The 21,582-nt window shown below is 40.0% G+C and overlaps 3 protein-coding genes across 3 annotated transcripts; 2 read left to right on the top strand and 1 right to left on the bottom strand.

Moving 5' to 3' along the window:
* The first annotated feature begins 2,132 nt into the window (after positions 1 to 2,132).
* ppp1r27b (protein phosphatase 1, regulatory subunit 27b) lies at positions 2,133 to 4,510 on the top strand. The gene is made up of 3 exons (XM_069677026.1): positions 2,133 to 2,536; positions 2,671 to 2,821; positions 3,828 to 4,510. Exons 1-3 carry the CDS (start codon positions 2,308 to 2,310, stop codon positions 3,949 to 3,951), a joined length of 504 nt encoding a protein of 167 aa, XP_069533127.1. The 5' UTR covers positions 2,133 to 2,307; the 3' UTR covers positions 3,952 to 4,510.
* Positions 4,511 to 5,723: 1,213 nt separating this feature from the next.
* anapc11 (APC11 anaphase promoting complex subunit 11 homolog (yeast)) lies at positions 5,724 to 9,429 on the bottom strand. The gene is made up of 3 exons (XM_069677021.1): positions 9,215 to 9,429; positions 8,973 to 9,090; positions 5,724 to 6,606 (listed from the first exon to the last, which is right to left on the bottom strand). The coding sequence occupies exons 2-3, from the start codon at positions 9,079 to 9,081 to the stop codon at positions 6,461 to 6,463; spliced, it is 255 nt and encodes an 84-aa protein (XP_069533122.1). The 5' UTR covers positions 9,082 to 9,090; positions 9,215 to 9,429; the 3' UTR covers positions 5,724 to 6,460.
* An 8,095-nt stretch (positions 9,430 to 17,524) lies between these two features.
* On the top strand, positions 17,525 to 21,195 carry LOC138605007 (aly/REF export factor 2-like). Its single transcript, XM_069677078.1, has 6 exons — positions 17,525 to 17,826; positions 18,696 to 18,851; positions 18,930 to 19,077; positions 19,188 to 19,254; positions 20,424 to 20,640; positions 20,748 to 21,195. Exons 1-6 carry the CDS (start codon positions 17,617 to 17,619, stop codon positions 20,760 to 20,762), a joined length of 813 nt encoding a protein of 270 aa, XP_069533179.1. The 5' UTR covers positions 17,525 to 17,616; the 3' UTR covers positions 20,763 to 21,195.
* The last annotated feature ends 387 nt before the right edge of the window (positions 21,196 to 21,582 follow it).

The raw sequence follows: 21,582 nt of genomic DNA, 5'->3' as shown, positions 1-21,582 counted from the left end.
TGGGATGTTTGAGGTCCAGGACATAGGTCAGTCCCAGGAGAAAGCAGCAGGCCCTTGCCCCATCTCCAAGGCCAGTGAGGACTTGAACTCCTTTAATGCAGATGCCAACATCCTCTGGACTGTCGAAGGCTGAGGCACCCTCCTTTCTGACTGTATAAATGGTCATCATCTGCAATGGGAGCTCCTCCAGGAGTGAACAGCCTCCAATGGAAATTACAAACATCTGGTTATTGTCAATAGGTGCTTTTCGACCAAAAGCTCCAGGAACTTTTAGCTCCAGGAACTTCTCTTCAAGGAACCAAATGGTTCCTGTGGCCCATTGTTGTCTGCGTTTCCACAGAGGCCTTAAGTCCTGGGAATATTATGCAAATCAATGCCAATGACGTATGAATAAACAGATGATTATGCATGTATTCATTTATCATATTTATGACAAAACAAAAGAAGGGCAAAACAACGATCGCGTTTTAGTTATAGTCCTAAACCTCATCAACATCATCACAACAGAACACTTCATAGAGGCATGTGGGTATAATCGTGGGTATTATCTTACAGTAGAGACACAACTACTGTTTGATTTATTGATTGATTGGAGGTGGGGATTCACCTCTGGGAGAATCCTGCTCGAGACCCTAACAGGCAAAAAACTTGCAGAAACACAAGCTCACACAATTATACTGACTGTAAAATGTCCACTGCGCATGAAGAAGGGAATATAGACATGCTATCAAGCAGCAAAATCAGCAAATTAAAATTTACAGCTTCGATGTTAAGTAGACAGTAAAAAGTAAAAATTAGATCCCAATTTATCCCATTGGCGTGTCTGGAGATATACATAACTAAGTTTAGACGGTGTGCCTCGCACGTAAATGCGCTCTCCTAACACACTTATCGTACTTGCTGCCTCAATATAAGTTAAATAACACATTAATCCCCGCAAGCAGCAAATATATCTCCAGCTTTATCATACTTGCTGCAGCAAATTCAATCCCCGCATTATGATGTTTCAAACAGTGCTCTGTGTGTTCTGCGTGTACAGGTGCTCGCTATTGGTGAAGCTGTACAGAATCTCTCAACACCACACGAACATAAAATAGATCTACATTTTGTAGATAATGAATGTAACATGTAACAACCAGAAGTTACCGATTACGCCCTCTGTGTGGTTTTACATATGTGACGCTAAATTAATGCTAGCTAACATTAAAAATTAGCCTTATCAGGTTCTTTGTCATCTTTCAAATCATAATGCTGAAATATGTAGGAGGGTTAGAAAATTTGACTTACGGTGCACAGCTCCCAGTGTTCACTGGTGATAACGTTAGAGCAGAAGCCACCTGTTCACAGCATAGACTGGTTGTGTCATTTGAAAAGAAAATTCAGGGCTACGGCAATTTATTTTCAGTTTTTCAATAATCAGTCAATACAACAGAAAAATAAATGAAAAAATACCACCAATTTTAAAATTTCCAAAAGGCCATGGCATAAAATACATTTGAATTACACTTTTTTTTCAAACAGTCAAATCTTTGTTGTCCAATTTATTTAAAAGAAAAAAAACAAAAAACTTCCTCCTCTTGTTTAATCAGCAAATGACATGAGAAGTTGATCCAGTTAATGTTGGCAAAGGCTAAAATAATCTTTGGATTTGAATGTTTTCATTGCGGAAATGATCATCACCCATCCTGTGTCAGAGATTAAGATAGAGTTTGACTATGAAACCGCAGCCCTTTTGGCTGTTTATGTCAGTGCAGCTGATGGTCAACAGCCCACACATGACACCTCACCCCTTCATGCCCCCAACACACTCCAACAGTAAACCACTTTTATCCTGCTTGGTGTTTACTAGAAGCCTCCAGACTCCCCCTCTCCCTCTAAGCTTTTGGTGTAATGCCAGTGTCTTAAAGTGCGCAGCAGCCGGGCACGTAGGGGTGACCACAGAGGCCGAGGTTACTGGCCGTCATGTCTGGAGACGTGAGCTGTGTGAAAGGCGTGTGATGGGCTCTGACCCAAGGGATACTCATCTTCCAAATTTCGCCTCTGGATCTGTGAGGTGTCATATCCTAAAATAGCCTGACAGAGAGTATAAAGAGCCCCACAGAGAGCGCTGGCCTTCAGAGGAACAGCTACAGAGGAACACTGGACAGCAAAGAGAGCTACAATTAGAAGCACTGCTTGAACTTTCTGCAGGACGACGACTGATTTTGCACAGGTTTTTAAGACTTCAACAAATCTAGTCTTTGTACAGGCTTTGCTGGTTTTGACAATTTTTCTGAAAGAGGAAAGGAAAGTCCAACTCCGACCAGGATGAAGTACTATCAGTGCCCCGTGTCCCAGACCTTAGGAATCAAGGCTTACAACCAAGACTGTGGACTCCCAGTCAGCTGCAAGAGCTCGGCTTCTCTGAAGCAAATGCGCAGCGTGCACTTCCCAAATGACATTGTTTTCCAGGACTATGTCCGCCAAGGCGAGCTGGAGAGGATCAGACTTTTCATCAGAGCCAAAAGAGTCAACCTGGATACCATCTACCACTCTGGTGAGAATCAGATAAACATTTACATCAATCTGATCCAGAAAACTCTTCTGCAGTTACAAATCTTGCACATTAAACTTGAACTTCATTATTGTGTGCTGAACTAATGCTTATTTCTCACTGCCTTCTCTATGTAGGCATGGCTGCCATCCATGAGGCCGTCCTGTCTGGGAACCTGGAGTGTGTGAAGCTGCTGGTGGACTTTGGTGCAGATATCCACCAGAGAGACGAGGAGCAATGGACCCCACTACACATGGCCTGCAGTGACAGCTTCCCACATATTGCACGGTAAGCACTGACTTTTAAAGCAACACACTGTTTAAGTAACAATCACGTGATAACAGTAAATGCAAATACAGAGATGGTAAATGCAGACAAACAGCCAAGACTACAGAATCGATCACTGACTGCATAGAGGAAGTTGATGTAGCTTCAAAGCCTGAAAAGAAAGCCATGCGGACTTGCTTTAGCCCATCATTCTCTCTAATTTAGTTGCAAATGAGAAAATGACCCTACTCTTCACTTTATTACCTTAGTAAACATTTACCTTCAATTCACCTTACAAACAAAGCTAGTGCTAGCGTTAGCGGAAGACTGAGTATTTGAAAACCTCTCACTTCTCTCCAGCTCCAACCTCTGCCTCCAAAAAAAACAAGAAGCTTTATGCCAAAATGCCAAACTCAAGGTTTCAGAACTGTAATCCACAAACCAATGGTGGCTATGTCCAATTCTTATATACAGTCTATCCCTTGAGCAAGGGGCTTAGTAATAATGTCCATTTAGTGTAGAGCAATATCAAGTTAAAAACACAATAACAGCTAACATTTAGCATCCAGAAGCTACTAGTCATAAAAGACCATTAAGGATGTGAGAGCCAAACCAATGAGTGTATTCAGTTGTGGTAGGGTGTGATTTAATTCTTATGAATATAACTTTTCATTGGCAAGAGAATCAATGTTATTTCTTCCTTCAAAAGCTACATAGTCATACTCTAAAGCCTGGACTTTTCGCAAACAAACCTATTGTCACTTATTTCTCTTAAATGTAACCAGTAGAAAGAAGCTGACACTACATACATACATACAAGCACATACCAACACACACATAGACATTGGCTATACAGCTCTCCTACGTCATAGAGGTAAGAGAAGCTTGAGCATCTTTAGCATTCCTGCACCCTTTGACCTTCCTGACACTGAAGAATGGCAGAAACTCACATTGAGTTTGCCAAAGTTTGCAAACCAGCAAGTTTTGATCCCTTTTAGTAAGTGTAGTTGTATTGTGTTTCTTACAGCTACCTACTCTCGCTGGGTGCCAACCCTGAGCTGGAGAATGACTGCGGGGAGAAGCCAGCTGACCTCATCGAACCGGACAACAAGGAGCTGCTGGAACTCTTTGGCCTGGCTGTCAATGACTGAGAACACAAAGCTTGAGAGCCAAGAACTCATCTAAATCCTACTGCCAGGTCACCAGACTGTTCTGCAGTGATGGACAGAAAAAACACGTCAATCCAGAGGTCAAGGACTGTGGATGTGAGGTGGAAGTGGGAGGGCTCTCAGAGCCCGTAGGCGCCCTCCTGTATGGAGTGGACTATTGCTGGTAGGGGCTGGCCTCTGATCTCCAACAGTACAGAATTTCTGTATCCTGTTGGAGCTCCAGTTCCTTTTGTTCTGTAGTGAAATGAATGAGTCATTTGATTTGAAGTTGTTGGTTGTATTTGGCATATTGCTGGGATTAGAAGGGCTTCTGAATGTTGTGAAACCTGGAACTGTTGTTGATACTTAGCTCATTAGTGCCTCGCTGTAAGCTAAAATTAGCAAAACCAGACAGCCTTGTGCTGACTGCCTTACAAGCCAATGTGTTTGTGGTTGATCACAAGTTATAACCCCTGAGTAGTTTTTTTACTTAACCTCCTGATCACTGTATATACTGTATGAACTGTATACAAGTGTTTTTTTTATACTTTTTGAAATAAAGTTTATCAGACAATATCCTTCACTTCGTCTGCCATTTCCTTCCTGTCACACAAAGTTGGATAGCAAAATGGATCACAGCGCTGAGAAGGATGCCATGCTTCCATGCAGAATGAGTATAACTGAATACAGTGTCTGACGCCAGACCTTGTCCACTCCTAATAAAAGATGCTCAGTGGCACACAGTGCCAAAAACAGGTCCCCTAAATTACCCATGTGACTTATTTCCCAAAAGAGTACCTCTGAATCCCACTCTGTGCTGTGATTGGCTGAGACTTGTTGACCAGGTGTACGTGTCTTGTGTATAAGTCAACTTGACATATAGTTTTAACTCTAACTTTTGTTGCCTAAACCTCATCAATCTACACAGTTTCACAATGTTGACCTTTTGCTTTATTAGGTTTAGGCACCAAAACTAATTGGCTAGGTTTAGGGAACAAAAATATGAATTCATTGCTGACATTTGGTTTCAGACAGGGATATGGAAGGTCTCCTGGGCGGAAAAAAAACTGTTTTTGACAAATTGGCTTTCCTAGCCAATCACAGCAAAGTAGGGAGGGTCTAGGCAGTCCCCTTTCAGGATAAAAAACTACCAATTAACAGGATCTTTTGGATAACTTTTGCATTTTGCGGACCATATAGCAAGCATAGTAGTGTTTCCCTTCTCCCTGCCCCCATGGCTCTGATGCAATATGAAGAGGAAAATAAGGCTGGATTTTTCTGTTTGTGACTTTTACAAATTAAGAACCTAATGGTTAATGGAAGTGATTTTGTACTGGGAAGCTCATTTATTAAAAAAAAAATTATTATTAAAAATGTTTTTTTGGGCCAGGCCGAGAAATTTGTGTGGTTTTGCCACTGTCAAATTGGCTTCAAAGCCCGGTGCACTTCCTGTGGGCTTGACTGGCAAAGTGCATGTAAAACGCCTGCCATTTTAATGTCAAAATCTTTTGCAACATTAATAATAGTACTTAATATCGATGTATGTTGGTTTCAAAAAAGCTTTTCAAAAAACATCTGTAATGTAAATCGTCATATCAATGATGTTTAACTGGGCCCGTTAGAAATGAGGAGCTCAAAGGTGAACACATCTAAAGAGAGAGAGCTAATGAGAACGTGTAATATGAAATGGGTCACTCTTGATGTCAAACCCACAGAAATGTATCAGCCAACTCTGTAGATCACCTCATCAGGCTACTTTATTATCTGCCCTCAAACACCTCTCTCACCATCCTCATTTTCAGTTACAGTCAGTTTAAGTAAAAAACAAAAAAATCCAATTTATAGAGTGAAGACCAGAGAAGGTGTAAAAAGAGTTTTTTTTTTAAGACCACTTGACAGGTAGCCAGAAACCACAAATCCTAATTAATGTTGCTCTGTGTCTGTTGAGTGGATACGCTTTTTATGTTTCTTGCTCCACTTCCCCTATTGTGGCCAAAAAATCTTTTATTACAGTTTAAAATAAAACTAAAAGTACTACATGGATATATGAAGCTAAAATATCAAATACGTGAAACCTTTAATTCCATTTTGATGGAAAAATTTGACTCATATAAACTACTTATTAAAGCCTCTTGGGGCCCATAACTGGAAACACACAACAATGTGGTTAAACTCATTAAGAGGGATTAGAGTCAGAATCACTCAGCAGCACTTTGAAATTCAGGTCATATTCTTCCAAAGTGCTGCCACAGAGGCCTCTGAGGCACTCAACCATACGGATGAAACAACATGTCACTCATGTGCCATCCAAAGCAAGAGGCATACAGTGCATGTGGTGTTCTTTTTATTTATTACCACTTACTAAATCTGTCAGCAGAATACATTAGGGTCCAAATGTCCTTTGAATGACAGTACAAGGTGAATACAAAAAACATATTTATTTACAGCTGATATAAAAATAACATCCACAAACGGGTCTCTGCAGGAGATCAGCAATACCCCCTCCACAGGGTCATTCTTTGAACTTCCACTCCTGTCTGCACATGGGGCACTGCTGCTGGACCTGCTGCGAGTTCAGCCATTTCAAGATGCAGTGCATGTGGAAACAATGGGAGCACTGACCCCAGACCAGCGGGCAGTCGTCTCCAGGCACTTTACCTGCAAAATAATTTTAATTATAATTGAATATACCTGCTTATTAAGGGCATATACTGTATATAATGCTTTATTATTGCGTCATTAAAAAACGGATGAATGATTTAAAAAATTGCATCATTAACACAGCATCATTACATTTTCACATTTATATAGTCCTTTTTATACTTATTGTAACTAACTACACCTCCCATGGAAATCATCTCCTGGAGCTGCAAACTTAAATTGTTAAGTTTCTAAAAGAATACAAAAAAACTCTTGATGCAAAGACCAAGATGACATTGTACTTCTCAAATGGTGTATAGTGTGAAAAAACTACACCTCAGAATGCAGCTTTTCCTTTGTGTAACCAACACTACCGTGGTCAGCTGCATAGCATCACTTCACCGCTCGTTTTGATATTACTGTCAAAACTGTCCAATGTGTTGAGGTTCTTTCACAGCACTGTAAAATGTGGTTGATTTTAAATGGATAATCTTGAAATTCTCAGTTTCATTCTATTGGGCGGCACCTTGTGGCCATTCAAGGCAGTCATAATGTGGGCGCATACGTCCCGGATGACCAGACGTATACGGTTTGCTCCCTTTGTGACAGTTGTAACTCTTGATTTTCAATGCCGACGGCCGCTTTCCTTTTTAGACTGTATGCTTCATCTGAGCGTCTAATTTGTTGCTTTCTCTTTGGATTTTCACTTATTTTTGAAGTTGTATCTGTAGTCATCGATCTTTTCTTTGTTTGTTCAGCCATGGTAGATAACTGTTTACTCGCAACACCTGCAGAGACCGGAAAAGCAGCCGCTTAGCTCCGCCTACCCTCTCTGGCAGACCAGCCACTGCTGGCTGATGGGAAACATGTCACTAACTGGGCGTCGCTTGTAAATTTTCCTTCGAATGTCGCTACCAACACCCTGTGTGTACTGCAAATGCAAAGGTTTTCATCAGTGGGCCATAGGCTCAATCACCATTGTGTTAGCTCATTCGGCAATGGATAGCGCATTGTATTTTAGATTAAACCTGGGTCCTTGAGTGACTGAAATAGGGGTCTTTAATAGATACAGGACAGAAAATAGATGACAGCACAGCCACAGTTGTGATTTGCCTATAAACCGGATAATGATAATATACTAAAGATAATAAAGTCTATAGCCTGACTTACTACAGTTGTATTGGGTTGCACTCGAGACTTGATTATCTACAGTGTGTTTAAAGTAATACTGCTAATAAACTTTTAGTTGTTTACAGCTAAACAGGTTCTTGCACATCAGTGGATTAGGACTCTTTAAATACATTGTTAGTCTCTTTAAGTTATATCACAGTATAGTCAAGACCTTCACAAAAGTGTCAATAGATAAACTTTGTTGTGATTTTGTGCTGTATAACAAAACGTATCAATTGATTGATTGACTTCTGCAGAAATGGCCTGTTTGGTTTCCCTTTGTTTGTATCGTTTTTTGAGGGAATGGTAACTGCATACTGTGGATGACCATTTCCTATCGATTGATGCGAACTGCTTGACTCTTATCTGATATTATACAATTGATTTAAAATGCAACAATAACATTTGGTTACTCAACTTTAATATTATAATACATTTAGCACTTTAAAGGCTGGATTTAGGAGTACAACTCTGTTTTTAGAGGACATGCCTGGTCTCTTAAAGTCAAATAAATCCTAAAAACTTCTACATGAACAATAATGAAATTTCACAATGAAATCAACGTTGCTATACTGCATTTAGGGCTGGGCAATAGGACAATATATATCGTTAAAACAATGTGAAAATGTCTATCGTATGTGTTTTTCTATATATCGTCTCTATCTTGATGTCACAAAATCAGCAGCTGAACTGCTTCACTGCAATTTTTACGTCATTTTGACAATGCTTAACATTATAATCCTTGCACTAGGAAGTGAACCTGCAGCGAACCGTAGAGTGAAGCGCTCTAACATGGACATTAACGTGCAGAAAAGGACTAAGGCTCAGCCCAAGCGAAAACAGAAACTCAGTACTACTCATTTGTCAAGCATTTAATTCACACAGGATTATCAAAAAATATGTTTTCCCATGTGGTTATTTCATATGGACTAATTATTTGTTAAATTACCAGTAAAATATGCTATATCGTAATATAAATCGTTATCGAGATATGAAAAATATATTGTGATATAGGATTTTGGCCATTGCCCAGCCCTATTATTATATTTACTTTTTTTATCTCTATCTTTTAGGGACATATGTGTCTTTTAACGCTATATCTTTCCAACAGGGATGTTAATTGTATTTAAAAAAAAGTACAAAAGTAAGAGTTTCATTTTAGCAGTAAAGTCAATAAAGTCCACCTTAATTGCAAAGCTAGCTTGGTTACTCACAGTCTGGACAGCAGCCATTGAATGGCATCCTACAGATCCCACAGTTTTCATCATTGGCAACCCACAGCCAAGAGGCCACTCCGTTCCACTGTCGGATCTTCACCTTCATCTTCCCTGTCTGAGAAAAGCAGAGACACAGAATACCACACACATTTGAACCAAAGAAGCTAACGTTAGCAAGTGGGCTAATAGCTCCTGTAGCTAGCTGTTATTAGACAAAACATTAACATTAGCTAACTTACCAGGCAGCGTCTCCTTCAGATGTCCACCACAAGTTAAGTTACGTATCTTTGCAAACTAGTTATCATGTTACTTCCAGTTTAATGTGGGTCAACAACAAGAAGCTAATACTATTGCTAACAGCCCGGGGAAATTGTCATTCTTCTTCTATTGAAATTCTGGCAGGCTGTATGCTAGGAGGCAGATACGCTGCCCTCCACAGTCAGTTTAGGTAAAAGCCCGAGTTTATCCAGCTGCAGCCATCGCACAACCGTGAAGGAAGTTGAACTACCAAATATGGTTCGTGGGCTGGTTCGGTGTCAGAAAAGACGTCACGTCCACTTTGCCGGTGTCAAGAAAATAAAGGATGGAGCACGGAGCAACGGTTAGTGTTAAACTTAGACAAAGAATGTTTGATAAACATACTTAGTTATACATATTTATCAGTTAATTCATTCAATAGTATTAGCGTGTTTCGTGCTGTGTAAGTAGTGTTAATTACTTTGTTTTGTGCATTTAAATCAAGTTAGGATTACTGACAGGCGAATAGCCTACTGCTTTCTACACGTTGTGATGTTACAGTGACTTTTGATTGTGACCGTGCTACAGATATTTACTTGGTTTACTTGAATACCAGTCCAGAAGCAGTCGTGGTAATCTATCAGTAGACATTTTGTTTCACAGATTAAATTTACAAGAGCCAGTCTATAACAGAATCGTAGCGTCCTTTGCAGGTAAGCCAACCGCCGACAAAGAGAGTGGTCACTGCTCCTGTCGCTGGGATCCCTGCTGCTCCTGTGCTCAACACTGCTGATGTTACTCTGCAGGGATATAATATTACAGGTAGCAATTTTTGAAGTCACTTCCTCTTAAAGGTTCCTTACTATATACTTTTATCTAATAATAACAGTTGCAGCTATAATGTTCTGAAGAACAGGAGCTTACACAAGTGTGATTAACTGGCCCAGGTTTAAATAGATGTGGTTGAGCTGAGCAATTAAAAAAGCTGCAACCACTTAGTAAAGGGCAGTTCCATTCATGTTAAGGTTAGTGCCAATGAGTAGCATGAAGCAAGTGATCTTGAGTCGATTCACAACATTGGAAACTGTGCGGCAGTGTGGCAGAGCTTGGAGAGACACAATGTTTGTTAGTTCACTATTCCTATGAAAAAGTTATAGATGTGACTTTCATATCAGTAAGTTTGTAAATATTAACAAACCACTCAAGATATGCAGCTACAATGTGATGTTTGTCTAACTGTTTGTAGAACACATGACATACATCATTCATGATTTAATGATGTCAGAATATAAGCTTTGCTCTCACCAATTCAGATCAAACAGTGCTTCATGAGTGAAGAAGGACTCTTCATGGTATGTCTTAGGTTCTTCAACAGCATAGGCAACTCCTGGCTTGATCAACAGTATCAATATTAACCCTACAGTACATAATGCAAAGATGAAAACACACATAAAACGCAAAAATCACACATTTCTTCTGTGAGATTAAACATGAACAATCATAAACTTGGTAAAAAAAAAAATTAAAAAAAGAGTGGACAAACTAAGCACTAACAGTGGATGTATTTTGAATAGGTGCATTTCCCATGAAATTACTTAGCAGCCATTAAAGCCAGTCTCACAGCTGAATACTGGGGGCAACACTTGTTTGAACCCTTTAGTCATTTTAACCACAAAATATGTAAAATCAGATCCCAATTTTAATAATATCAGAACTCCCCTTTAATGACACCTGTATTTCTCCATCCATGACAAATCAAAACACAGTGCTGCAAGAATGCTCTAACGTGTGTATGGCATGGAGTATGTGGGTTAAAGATGACCAGGATACAATTATGACATTTATTACCTGGTTGAAAAAGCAATATTAAACTGGTCGCAGAGGATATTTAGTGATAATTTATATACTCAAAAAGTAACACTGAAAGGTTTAAATTCCTCCACATGTTTTCATCAATAAAAATGGCTCCCATCATGACAATGTTAATGTGCAGTGTTTTCTTACCTATGGTCACAGCCAGCAGAGTTGTTGAGACCAAGTATGCTGCAGTACGTAACGTGATTCTTTTGGAATTTTCAGTGTTGACACCAGAAACTCTGAGAAAAACAAGAACAAATAGAACTGGATTTATGCAAGGGTTACATAAAGGTAATGTCATTTAGGTAGTTAGAGGAAATTGAATTATATCAGGTATAACAAATGTAAGGTGTGTTGAGACCTCTGTGGGGATTATGTTAAGATATTTATTATGTCAGTCCTTGATTGTGAGACCACATATGTCATTATTCAGATCATACTTCAAACTACCTGTTTGAAATGTAAAACTTGGTTATAGTAAAATCTAATTGATATAAAGTTCCCATGAAAGTTCAAACTTAATGAACATTTTTACTGTAACCTGACAACCAAACATTAACCACCATACACGCAAAACAAACTAAACAGTTCTGTGATTTTCTACAGGGAAACAACCCTCTACAACAACTCTGTAAATCTTTATGAAGGTCTCTTCAGCCTTAAAAGGTGTTCACTGTATCACTGAGTGTATACAGTGACATGATGCAGTGCCATTTAGAGTCAACCAGCTGTCAAATATTTTGTTGTACACAAAAAGTAAGCCAGCACATCCTCTGTGTACAACAGCCACAGCGTCAAGGGAGCTTAAGTTTCACCCACTTCGTGATTAAGCTTATTTTTCACTTGCTGTGACCACCCAATGTAAAGCATATGTTTTCTGTTGATGTTCCAGGATATGTGGAAAGAAATGGACACATACTTAAGATGCAAAAATGAACCAGAACCTCATCCTTCGAGAAACAATGTTTCAGTTTCTCTGGTTCATCCTTGGAGCACACAGCAGGCCTTTTTCAGTGCGACTACATTCTGACAAATAGTTAAGCTGTTAGTGGTAATTTCATATGTGTCATAAATTGTATCTATGTGCCATAAAGGACAAGCAAAAATGGAAGTACACAAGCAAATGTTTCAGGTTTCAAAAATATTAAAGAAGGTTTTACAAATGTGTTAAGAGGTAGGAATTTGTTTCCATTGACCTGCAAAAGCAAATCAGACTATCAGTGTGAAGATGGACTATTTTCCAATCGTATTTTTAGTGCCAGTCACAGCTGTCATCGGAAGCAATTGGCTTACCAGTAACCACACTTGTAACAACGAGAGGAACAGCATTTGCAACAGCATCTCTCCTGGAAAGCTGATGTAAAGTTGGTCAAGTTCAGACAAAGTGACATAGAACTTGAGAACAAATCCCACAGAAATACCTGTGAGACGAAAACAAAGACATATTTATAATTGAGCACACAAAAGAGTTCACGTAGCTGGGAATATAACACATAAACTTAAACATTTTCAAAAAACATGGACATTTATAATCCATGCAAACAATAAGAACAATCTAGAACAATAAGATGTGAGGTCACACAATAATATCTCTCAGTTTCCCTTGTTGACCTATTATATAGATCAATTGTGTATGGAATTAGTGAAATGTGTATCCTTACTTGCTTATAAAACATTTAGGTGGTTGGTCATTTTTAAAAACAGATTTCTTTTAAATCCTGCACAGTTACTTTCTGTCATGGTTAAGCATGAAAATAAATGAAATCCCACTCTGGCAAATACTCTACTTATTTAATGTCACATACCACTACACTATCTTACATGCATTGTCTGATTGCAATTTAAATGGTTTCTGATCAGATATTAAGGTATATTAATGTAATGCATCTGATAAAGCATTAGTGATTCATTCAAAAAACATGGATGTATCAAAAAAGAAAAATAGAAAGTGGAATTTGAACAATGCGTTCTGTATGAGTTCTCTCATTCACCTGGGGCAATAGCTAGAACTTCAGGCTTTAATCATTTCTACTTGTTTATTCTAATTATTTTTTTTAGTTAGTTTTATTTTTTATGACAGCAACAACAGAACTGACTTCAGAGTCAGGCAAAATGCCATAAAGTAGAAAGTTGGTTAAAAAAAAGTTGTGAAAGAGATCAACAGATGATTTCCCAGCTCTTTTTAAATATACAAATCAGAAAGATTTTAAATGTATTAATAATTAAGCTAACCCGACAAGCCCACATTATATGTGCAAACGCTTGTGTCTGATGATTCACACAATCAATAATCATTTGTAATAAAAATTAACTGACATTCAACTATGGTCATCCTTTTTGATGAAACTGTTATGATTTAAACTGTCCACTAGATGGAGCTGTTGTAGGAGATTGTAGGTGTGTCCCAAAATGTTGATGAACCCTCTGCATCCAGAACAGACAGAGACCCTGTTTACATTTTTTATCAACATGTGGTTTTCGTGATCGGATCACAAGTGGACAGCTTTAACTACAGGTCTGAACGCTCCCAGGATGGATTGAAGACGCATTCAGATCCGATTACTCGGGCCACATACGAAGTGTCTGTCTGTCACTGTTAACAGACTCCAGTCTGCTGTGTATCATAAATATGAGCACAGAGCTGTGGAGGAACATCAGGCTTCATGATCAAACCAAGTTTTATATCACGTCCTCACTCTAGTCCACAATCTGTGTGCTCGTGCGCAGCAGCTCTCCCCCTCTCTGTGCTGCAAGTCTGCATCACACTTTCCTTCATTACATGATGTTTTATATTATTATATAAGTCTAATGAAGCAGACTGAGCCTCCGTGTTTATTTGCATACAGAGCAGGATCGGTCAGATCCAATCACAAGTGGTCACTGAAGACGCATTCGAGGGGCTCTTTAATGCTAGGTGTGAACTGCAGGCTTAGAGCCAGTGGCGTGCACAGACTTTTTGAAGGGCAGGGGCTAAAAGAAAAAAAAGGGCACATACAGCGCGTTCTCGCCACTGAAGAGGGCACTAAGTTCCGTGTGTTTTCGAGGGCTCTTTAGAAATGTTTGTATGTTATACAAATGGAACATTATAAAGCCTTAAAACAGACTAACTAGACAGACTACTGAAGTTAGTATGTAGTTAGGATCAGCATCCACGAGAACTGTGTAGATTCAACGTTGGACTGTGAAGAACACAGAAATAAATAAATAAATCCCTAGGGGATCTGGGGGTCTTCCTGTATTCTAGTGCATTTTAACACCATACTAGCACCAGATAATCCAAACTGGTTCTGTGAGATATAGTTCTGGCTCAATATAGATCAAAAGGGCCCAACATAAAAGTCATTGCAACAGTAATGTTTCATAGTATCTCTTGGTCCTAATAGTCTTCTGGAGTTTAGCGTTTTTTCCACCCAAGAGGGCACTTTAGCACACGTTTTGCCTCCCAAGAGGGCACTTTAGCACGCGTTTTTGCCTTCCAAGAGGGCACTTTAGCTCGCGTTTTTGCCACCCAAGAGGGCAGTTTATCATGTTTTAACCAGCCAAGCGGGCAGTTAAGTGCGTTTTGCCAACCAGGAGGGCACTTTAGCATGTGTTTTGGCTCCCAAGAGGGCACTTTAGCATGTGTTTTGGCTCCCAAGAGGGCACTTTAGCATGTGTTTTGGCTCCTAAGAGTGCACTTTAACGTGCGTTTTGGCTCCCAGGAGAGCACTTTAGCGTGCGTTTTGGCTCCTAAGAGTGCCCTTTAGAGCATGTTTTGCCTTCCAAGAGGGCACTTTAACTCGCATTTTGGCTCCCAAGAGGGCACTTTAGCACGCGTTTTTCAACAATTGGGCCATGAGGGGGCCCCCCCCCGGTGCACACCACTGCTTAGAGCTGTCCACTTCTGATTGAATCACCCAGGACAGATGCGTCATACCAAATGTGAACAGTCCCAGACAGTTAAATCGCAGGAGAGGGTTTGCTCTTTTCGTATTTCGTGAAACATATTTTGAATGTAAGAACTTTATCACGTGACCTAAGAAGGCAAATATCTATCCATCCATCCAATTATTATGAAATATTTCCTCCATACATCAAAGAAAAACATCCTTAAAACAGAAAACAAAACTTCAGTGGAATATGTTTAGACGTGCAGTACAATTTTTGCCCCAAATTTTGCTGTACAGAAACAAATGTGAAACATTTTCACATGACTTTCTACAAAAGGAGCAGTCTGTACCTGTTAAGTAATTTACATGTTTCCTTCTCCTCTGTGATTTTAACTTCCATATCGATGACACCAACTGCAAATCTGCCAATTAATTCATGGACCTGCTTCACTGCCTCAATTTTACCCAGCACGTAAACTTTCCCACCCACAGCCATGGACACACCGTGGACTTAGTCTGTTCTACCGGTCTTCAAATTCATCACCTGGAAAGTCACAACCTCTACATCTCAGATCATCTGGCTGTAACCATGGACATTGATATCCCTCCTCCTGCCCTTAAACAAAAATGCAATATCTCCTTCAGAAATATAAAATCAATCTCCCCCCCAGCTCTTTCTGCCTCAATTACCAGTCTCACCACTGCCTCCCCATCGTTCCAGTCTGATAGCCCCTCAGAACTCTAATCCCACTATAATAATACTCTCACCCACTGTCTTAATCAGTTAACCCCCATCAAAACTAAAACCGTCTCCTTCACTCACTCTGCCCCTTGGTACACCCCTGAACACCGTACAATGAAATCCCGTAAGCGCCAACTTGAAAGACTCTACAAGAAATCCGGTTTAACAGTTCATCACCAGGCATACTTGGACTACCTACAACAATACAGTGAAGCACTCGACTCACCCCCGGTCCAAATACTACTCCCACCTTATCCACTCTGGCTCCACTAACCCCAAGACTCTCTTCTCCACAATAAACAAACTCTTTCAACCCAGTGACAACACCTTAACAGTTGATAAATGCAATGAATTTCTCTCCTTTTCCAGACAAAAATTGACACAATCTATAAAAGTTTCACAACTCTCACAGCCATCCACACCACCACCCCTGCCTCTCCTTCTCTTAACACCCAGCCTCTGTCTCACTTCACCTCCATAACTCCAGCTGAACTTTCTTCCATCACCGCAGGCATGAAAAGTTCAACATGTATTCTCGACCCCATCCCATCCAACCTGGTTAAAAACTGTCTCCCAGCCATTTCCCCACTCATAACAAAAATCATTAATTCCTCTCTCACGTCTGGTTCAGTCCCCACAAAACTCAAACTTGCAGCCGTTACCCCCATCCTGAAGAAACCTGGACTCAATCCTGACAATATGTGTTACTTCCGGCCCATCTCCAACCTCCCCTTTCTGTCAAAAATCCTAGAACGTGCTGTCGCTCTTTAACTCAAGACCCACCTCACCAATAACATTTATTTTGAACCATTTCAATCCGGCTTCCGTCCCCAGCACAGCACAGAAACCGCACTCCTCAAAATCACAAATGATCTTCTTCTGTCCTCCGATTCCGGCCACCTCAACATTCTCATCCTCCTCGATCTGCACTCGCTCCCGCGACCACATCACCCCCGTCCTCCAACATCTTCATTGGCTCACCGTCCCCTACCGCATACAGTTCAAAATTCTCCTCCTCACCCACAAAGCCCTCCACCACCAGGCTCCTTCCTACCTCACTGACCTCCTCCACCATCACACTCCTTCCCGTAACCTACGTTCCTTACATGCCAACCTCCTGTTCCCACCTCGCAGAACCAAGCATGAAACCTGGGGGGACGGAGCCTTCTCCATAGCCGCCCCCACCCTCTGGAACTCACACCCCAGTCATATTCAAACCTGCACAGACCCATCAAATTTCAAATCCCTGTTGAAAACTCATCTTTTTAAGTTAGCTTTAGATCTGTGATTGTACTGTTGCTTTATTTTGACTTGTTTGAAGTATGTACATTTGTCTATGTTCTTTTTTGGTATTGATTTTGGGTATTGTACAGCGTCTTTGAGTCCTGAAAAGCGCTCTAAAAATAAATTATATTATTAATATTAATTAAATATTATATTTTTTTATTATTCAAAGGCGTCATGGGATAGAAAGTTTTATTTGTCAAAGCATCAGAGTGCTACATGAAAATTTGTTATGTTTCTTAACACATTTTTGTATTATTATTATTATTATTAGTGGTAGTAGTAGTAGTAGTAGCAGCAGCAGTAGAAGTAGCGGTAGTACCTTATTTTATGTTGTATTCATTTATACTTTATTAGTAAGAGGTGAGAGGTAAAGACCATTATTTTCTCAAAGGTATATTCTCTAATAAAGCCATAGATTACAACAACAAGGATCTAACATGTCAAATGAATTAACGCGATCTTGGCTGTTTTAATAAAGTTTTTTGAGGGGAAAAAAAGGGGGGCGGAGCTTTATCGTCACTTCTGCTAAGCACGCACTTCCGCTAGTTCAACACCGCGCCACCGGAGAGAGGAGCTCATAAACAATCGCGTCTCAACACCGAAAGTTCTTTGTTCGTCCTCAGCGTTAGCTACAAGCTGTAGTACCACGATGGCTGACAAAATGAGCATGTCCCTGGACGACATTATCAAGATGAATAAGAAAGGCGGCGGCGGCGGCGGCGGCGGCGGCAGCGGAGGAGGGGGATCTTACAGGTCGGGTGGAAGTTCAGGTCGGGCCGGTGGATCGTCGAGGCCGGCGCGGAGTCGACAGAATAACTTCAACCGTGAGAGAAACAACAGATCCACACCGTACACGAGGGTATGAAAGAAAACCAGTTGTTACGTATTAAAATGTGAATGAAATGTACGCAACGTGACGAAATGTTTTACAATGTATTCTTTGTGGCTTATCGATCGTGGTAGGTACATTATTGGACTTCCTCTAACAGTTGAGACGGTTAGCTGCAGCGGATGAGAAGCTAGAAGTCCTTAGTCGCCTCAAACAAATGGCCATCCCGCCTGAATGAATTCATACGTTTTCACAGCCCAACTCTGCAGTTACCGCACTGACTAGAAACAACACAATAACGAGGTCAGCGCCATGAAAGCATGAACCCATGTGAGACTTGCTTGGATGGATTTTTGCTCAAGATGGCTGCTTTGAGTCTGAAGAGTTCCTTTGGTTTGTAAGGTGAGGGGGATTAGCTACTGCTCACCAGCGTGCTAACATATATTTTTCCCAACCATTTTTAATAAACAGACGTAATATTTTAATTTATTTACAATAGTCACAGCTGTTAAAAATTACCCACAGAACTAAAATGCTGTTCTTTCATCAGATCCTTTGTAGTTTTCCAAAACTTGAAAGGCTTTCCATATCAAAAACGGAATGATGCTCCTGGCCTGTTTCCCAATTTTTTTTTTCTTGACACAAATTACTCACTGGTTATATAAAGCCACTCATTTTGTTCAAATCACCTGAAGGACTGCACGGGCTACAAACAGTAGTCAGCTTTCTCACTTACATATACTGACCCCATGGTTGTCATCTTAATCCAGCCTTTTGTATAGCCTAGAGCTGTGACCTATTCATGGCTTCAAGAATCTTATCTCCAGTCAGCCCTTTGTGATTTTTTTCAGACTACATTGAATCTAAAGGTAGTTTTTGTGTTCTTTTTCTCTCCACAGCCCAGAGAGTTGCCAGACAAATGGCAGCATGACATGTTTGAGGAGCACGTCGGTGGACGCAGAGGACCAAGTGCAGGAGCAGAAAGAAGTGTAGAAAGTAACGGCAAGCTGCTTGTTTCCAATCTGGACTTTGGCGTCTCTGACTCAGACATCAAGGTAGTTTACTGAATCCAATGCATCTAGCTGGCATCAGTTTGTCGTGAGCATGACTGATGTTTCTTGTTTTCTCCGTAGGAATTGTTTGCAGAGTTCGGGGAATTAAGCAAAGCGTCCGTACATTACGACCGATCTGGTCGCAGTAAAGGAACTGCAGATGTTCACTTCGAAAATAAGGCAGATGCACTTAAAGCCATGAAGCACTATAACGGCGTCCCTCTTGATGGTAAGGATTTAGTATTGTGCTACAATGGCATAGTTTTGCGTTGATGTATATTGGTTGTCTCTTTAGAAGCAAGGAGCTCTAACACTTGTTAAACCTGTTTTTCCCTTTAGGCCGCCCTATGAAAGTCCAGCAAGTGACATCAGAGGACGACACACAGAGTAGACAACCTGTACAAAGGTAAGCTGTGAAATAGTGCCCATGCACTCTGAATGCAGCAGTTAACTTAGGGAAGATATATGATTACTGTCTGGGTTTTAAAGAGCATGTTTTGGACATGTTAGGGCTGCTCAATTAATCAAATTTTAATCTCAATTCCGATTTTTGGTTTACAAGTATTCAAAAAAAGAGAGAGAATTGAGTTAAAACGATTATTTTGCCGCACTCCGTTTCGCAATAATGCTCTCGTTTTGTCCTGTGGTATAAATCCTGCGCACCCCTTCCCAATTACCTTTTCCCCGCCCACACTAACTCGCCAGGCTGTAGTAGCATGTAGTTCAGTCTGAGCCAAGATGACAGAGAGAGATCCTTTGGTCAACAAGAAAGGTAAAAGTAATTCTGTTGTTTAGAAACACTTTGGTTTCAAAGAGTCTGACGAGGAGCAACAACAAATACTGTGCAAGAGTTGTTGGACAGTGGTGTATGCACCACAAAGGAACACGACCAATTTGTTTAATCACCTAAAATTCAATCATCGAGTTACCTATGGCTATATTAATATTCATTTATTTATATATATATAATTTATTTTAGTTGAAAATTGTTTCTAGAACATACACTGTGAAAGACTCCTTTTTAAAGAAAAAGTTAAGTAAATGGTTGCTGTTCCAAAGTCAATGATTGATCGTGATCTCAATTATTGACCATTACTTGCTTTTAATTTCAGACATCTCATAACTGTTAGATTATCTCCACTTCTCACATGGAAGGCAAATGGTTCCACACCATTGACTTATGGGAAAAAGGAGGATTTTACTCTCTGATTCCGGCAGTGACCATGGTGTCTTACGTTCAGCTGCAAGCTAAGGATTTCCTGCACTGTGTTGTCTTTGTGTATATTTTAACTTAAGTAGGAGACTAGCAGATGTGGAGAAAAAAATATTGAGAGAAATATTAGCCCTTTCTACACCACGGTTCCGCCTCAGCGCCGTAATGAAGCTCCGTCCTCATGCCACCTTTGTCATTTGTCACACACTGCTGTACAGTCCTGCCAGCTCTGCAGTTTACACACTGTTTTGCCTCTGTTACTAACTCCGATGTTGGCTCAGAGGCGGAACAACTTCGCCCCAACTATTTTAGGTTTGTTTTTGATGCTCAATATTTTATGGTGTTTTTTTCTGTTGAAACAGAGGGTTTGACCGGAGCAGGCTTGGACAGCCCAAATTTGAAAGAAGCGAGAGGAGTGAAAGGAGTGACAGAAGCGAAAGAAGGCAAGGTGGCGGGAGTGGAGGTTTCAGAGGCCGAGGAAGAGGGAGAGGAGGTGGTGGAGGAGGAGGAGGAAGAGAAAAAAGACCCCAACTAACTGCTGAGGAGCTAGATGCCCAGTTGGATGCTTACAATGCCAAGGTATTCACTCACTTTGTATGGAATTATTATAATTTGTTTAACATTGTTGCTGAACTTGGAACATTTGTTGATGATTTAAAAATTTCCTTGTCATATTTCCTTCTCAGATGGACACCAGTTAGAAGTACTTCGACAGGAGGCTGCTCATTCCCCCATTTTTTCTTTTTCTCTAATCTGGTTGATTGCTTATGAGGGATCGGACCTTGTTACACTTGTGTTTTGAGCCCATTTTATTGTATATGGACCATTATTTTGTTGATTTTAATATTTTCTGAGTATTTTTGAAGCCATATTTTCTGGAGCAGTTTTATGTTTTGAGCTTGTTTTTCACCTAGGCCAACAGCTCCTGTGCCCATCTTCAAATGGACATTTTCTTTGAACCAGCAAAATGATTTTTTTAAATCGTGTGAACACAATTCAATGGTTTGACAGTGAATTTAATGTAATGTCAAAAGTGTTAAATGTTGTTTATGGTTCTGTCATTTGGAACTGTAAGCTTGACATGTGAACACATTTCATTAATTTTGTACATAAATTATGATATTGAATCTTTCATATGGTGTTTGTTTATTTCGAAATGTGACTTCCTGGATAGAAAGTGCCATTGCTCTTTACTGTTACAGTCTCTGCATTTTAAAAAAAAATTATAATATCCAAGTGTGACTAAATGAAGACAGAATGGTGCCATTTAAAAAAAAATAAAAAACAAAAAAAACTGTACCTTTTATTGAGGCTGGCTTAAGCTGTTCAAACACCTTAAATAGCGATCAAATATTCTAAGAAAGCCCAATTATAAGTGGCTGGTTAAATGGCTTAACAGGATAATCATCAATGATGCTAAAACATTGTCCTACAAATAGGAGTAATAAGAACTGGATTGATTGTAAACCAGATTTTACCACACTATTTTGTTGTGGAAAAACAAATCTAGGATTTAAATGC

The sequence above is a fragment of the Semicossyphus pulcher genome, unplaced genomic scaffold (genome assembly GCF_022749685.1).
Source record: "Semicossyphus pulcher isolate SPU_LCO1_2020_fin unplaced genomic scaffold, fSemPul1.0.p SCAF_27, whole genome shotgun sequence".
Lineage (NCBI taxonomy): Eukaryota > Metazoa > Chordata > Actinopteri > Labriformes > Labridae > Semicossyphus > Semicossyphus pulcher.
This window is presented reverse-complemented; position numbering and strand designations above follow the sequence as displayed.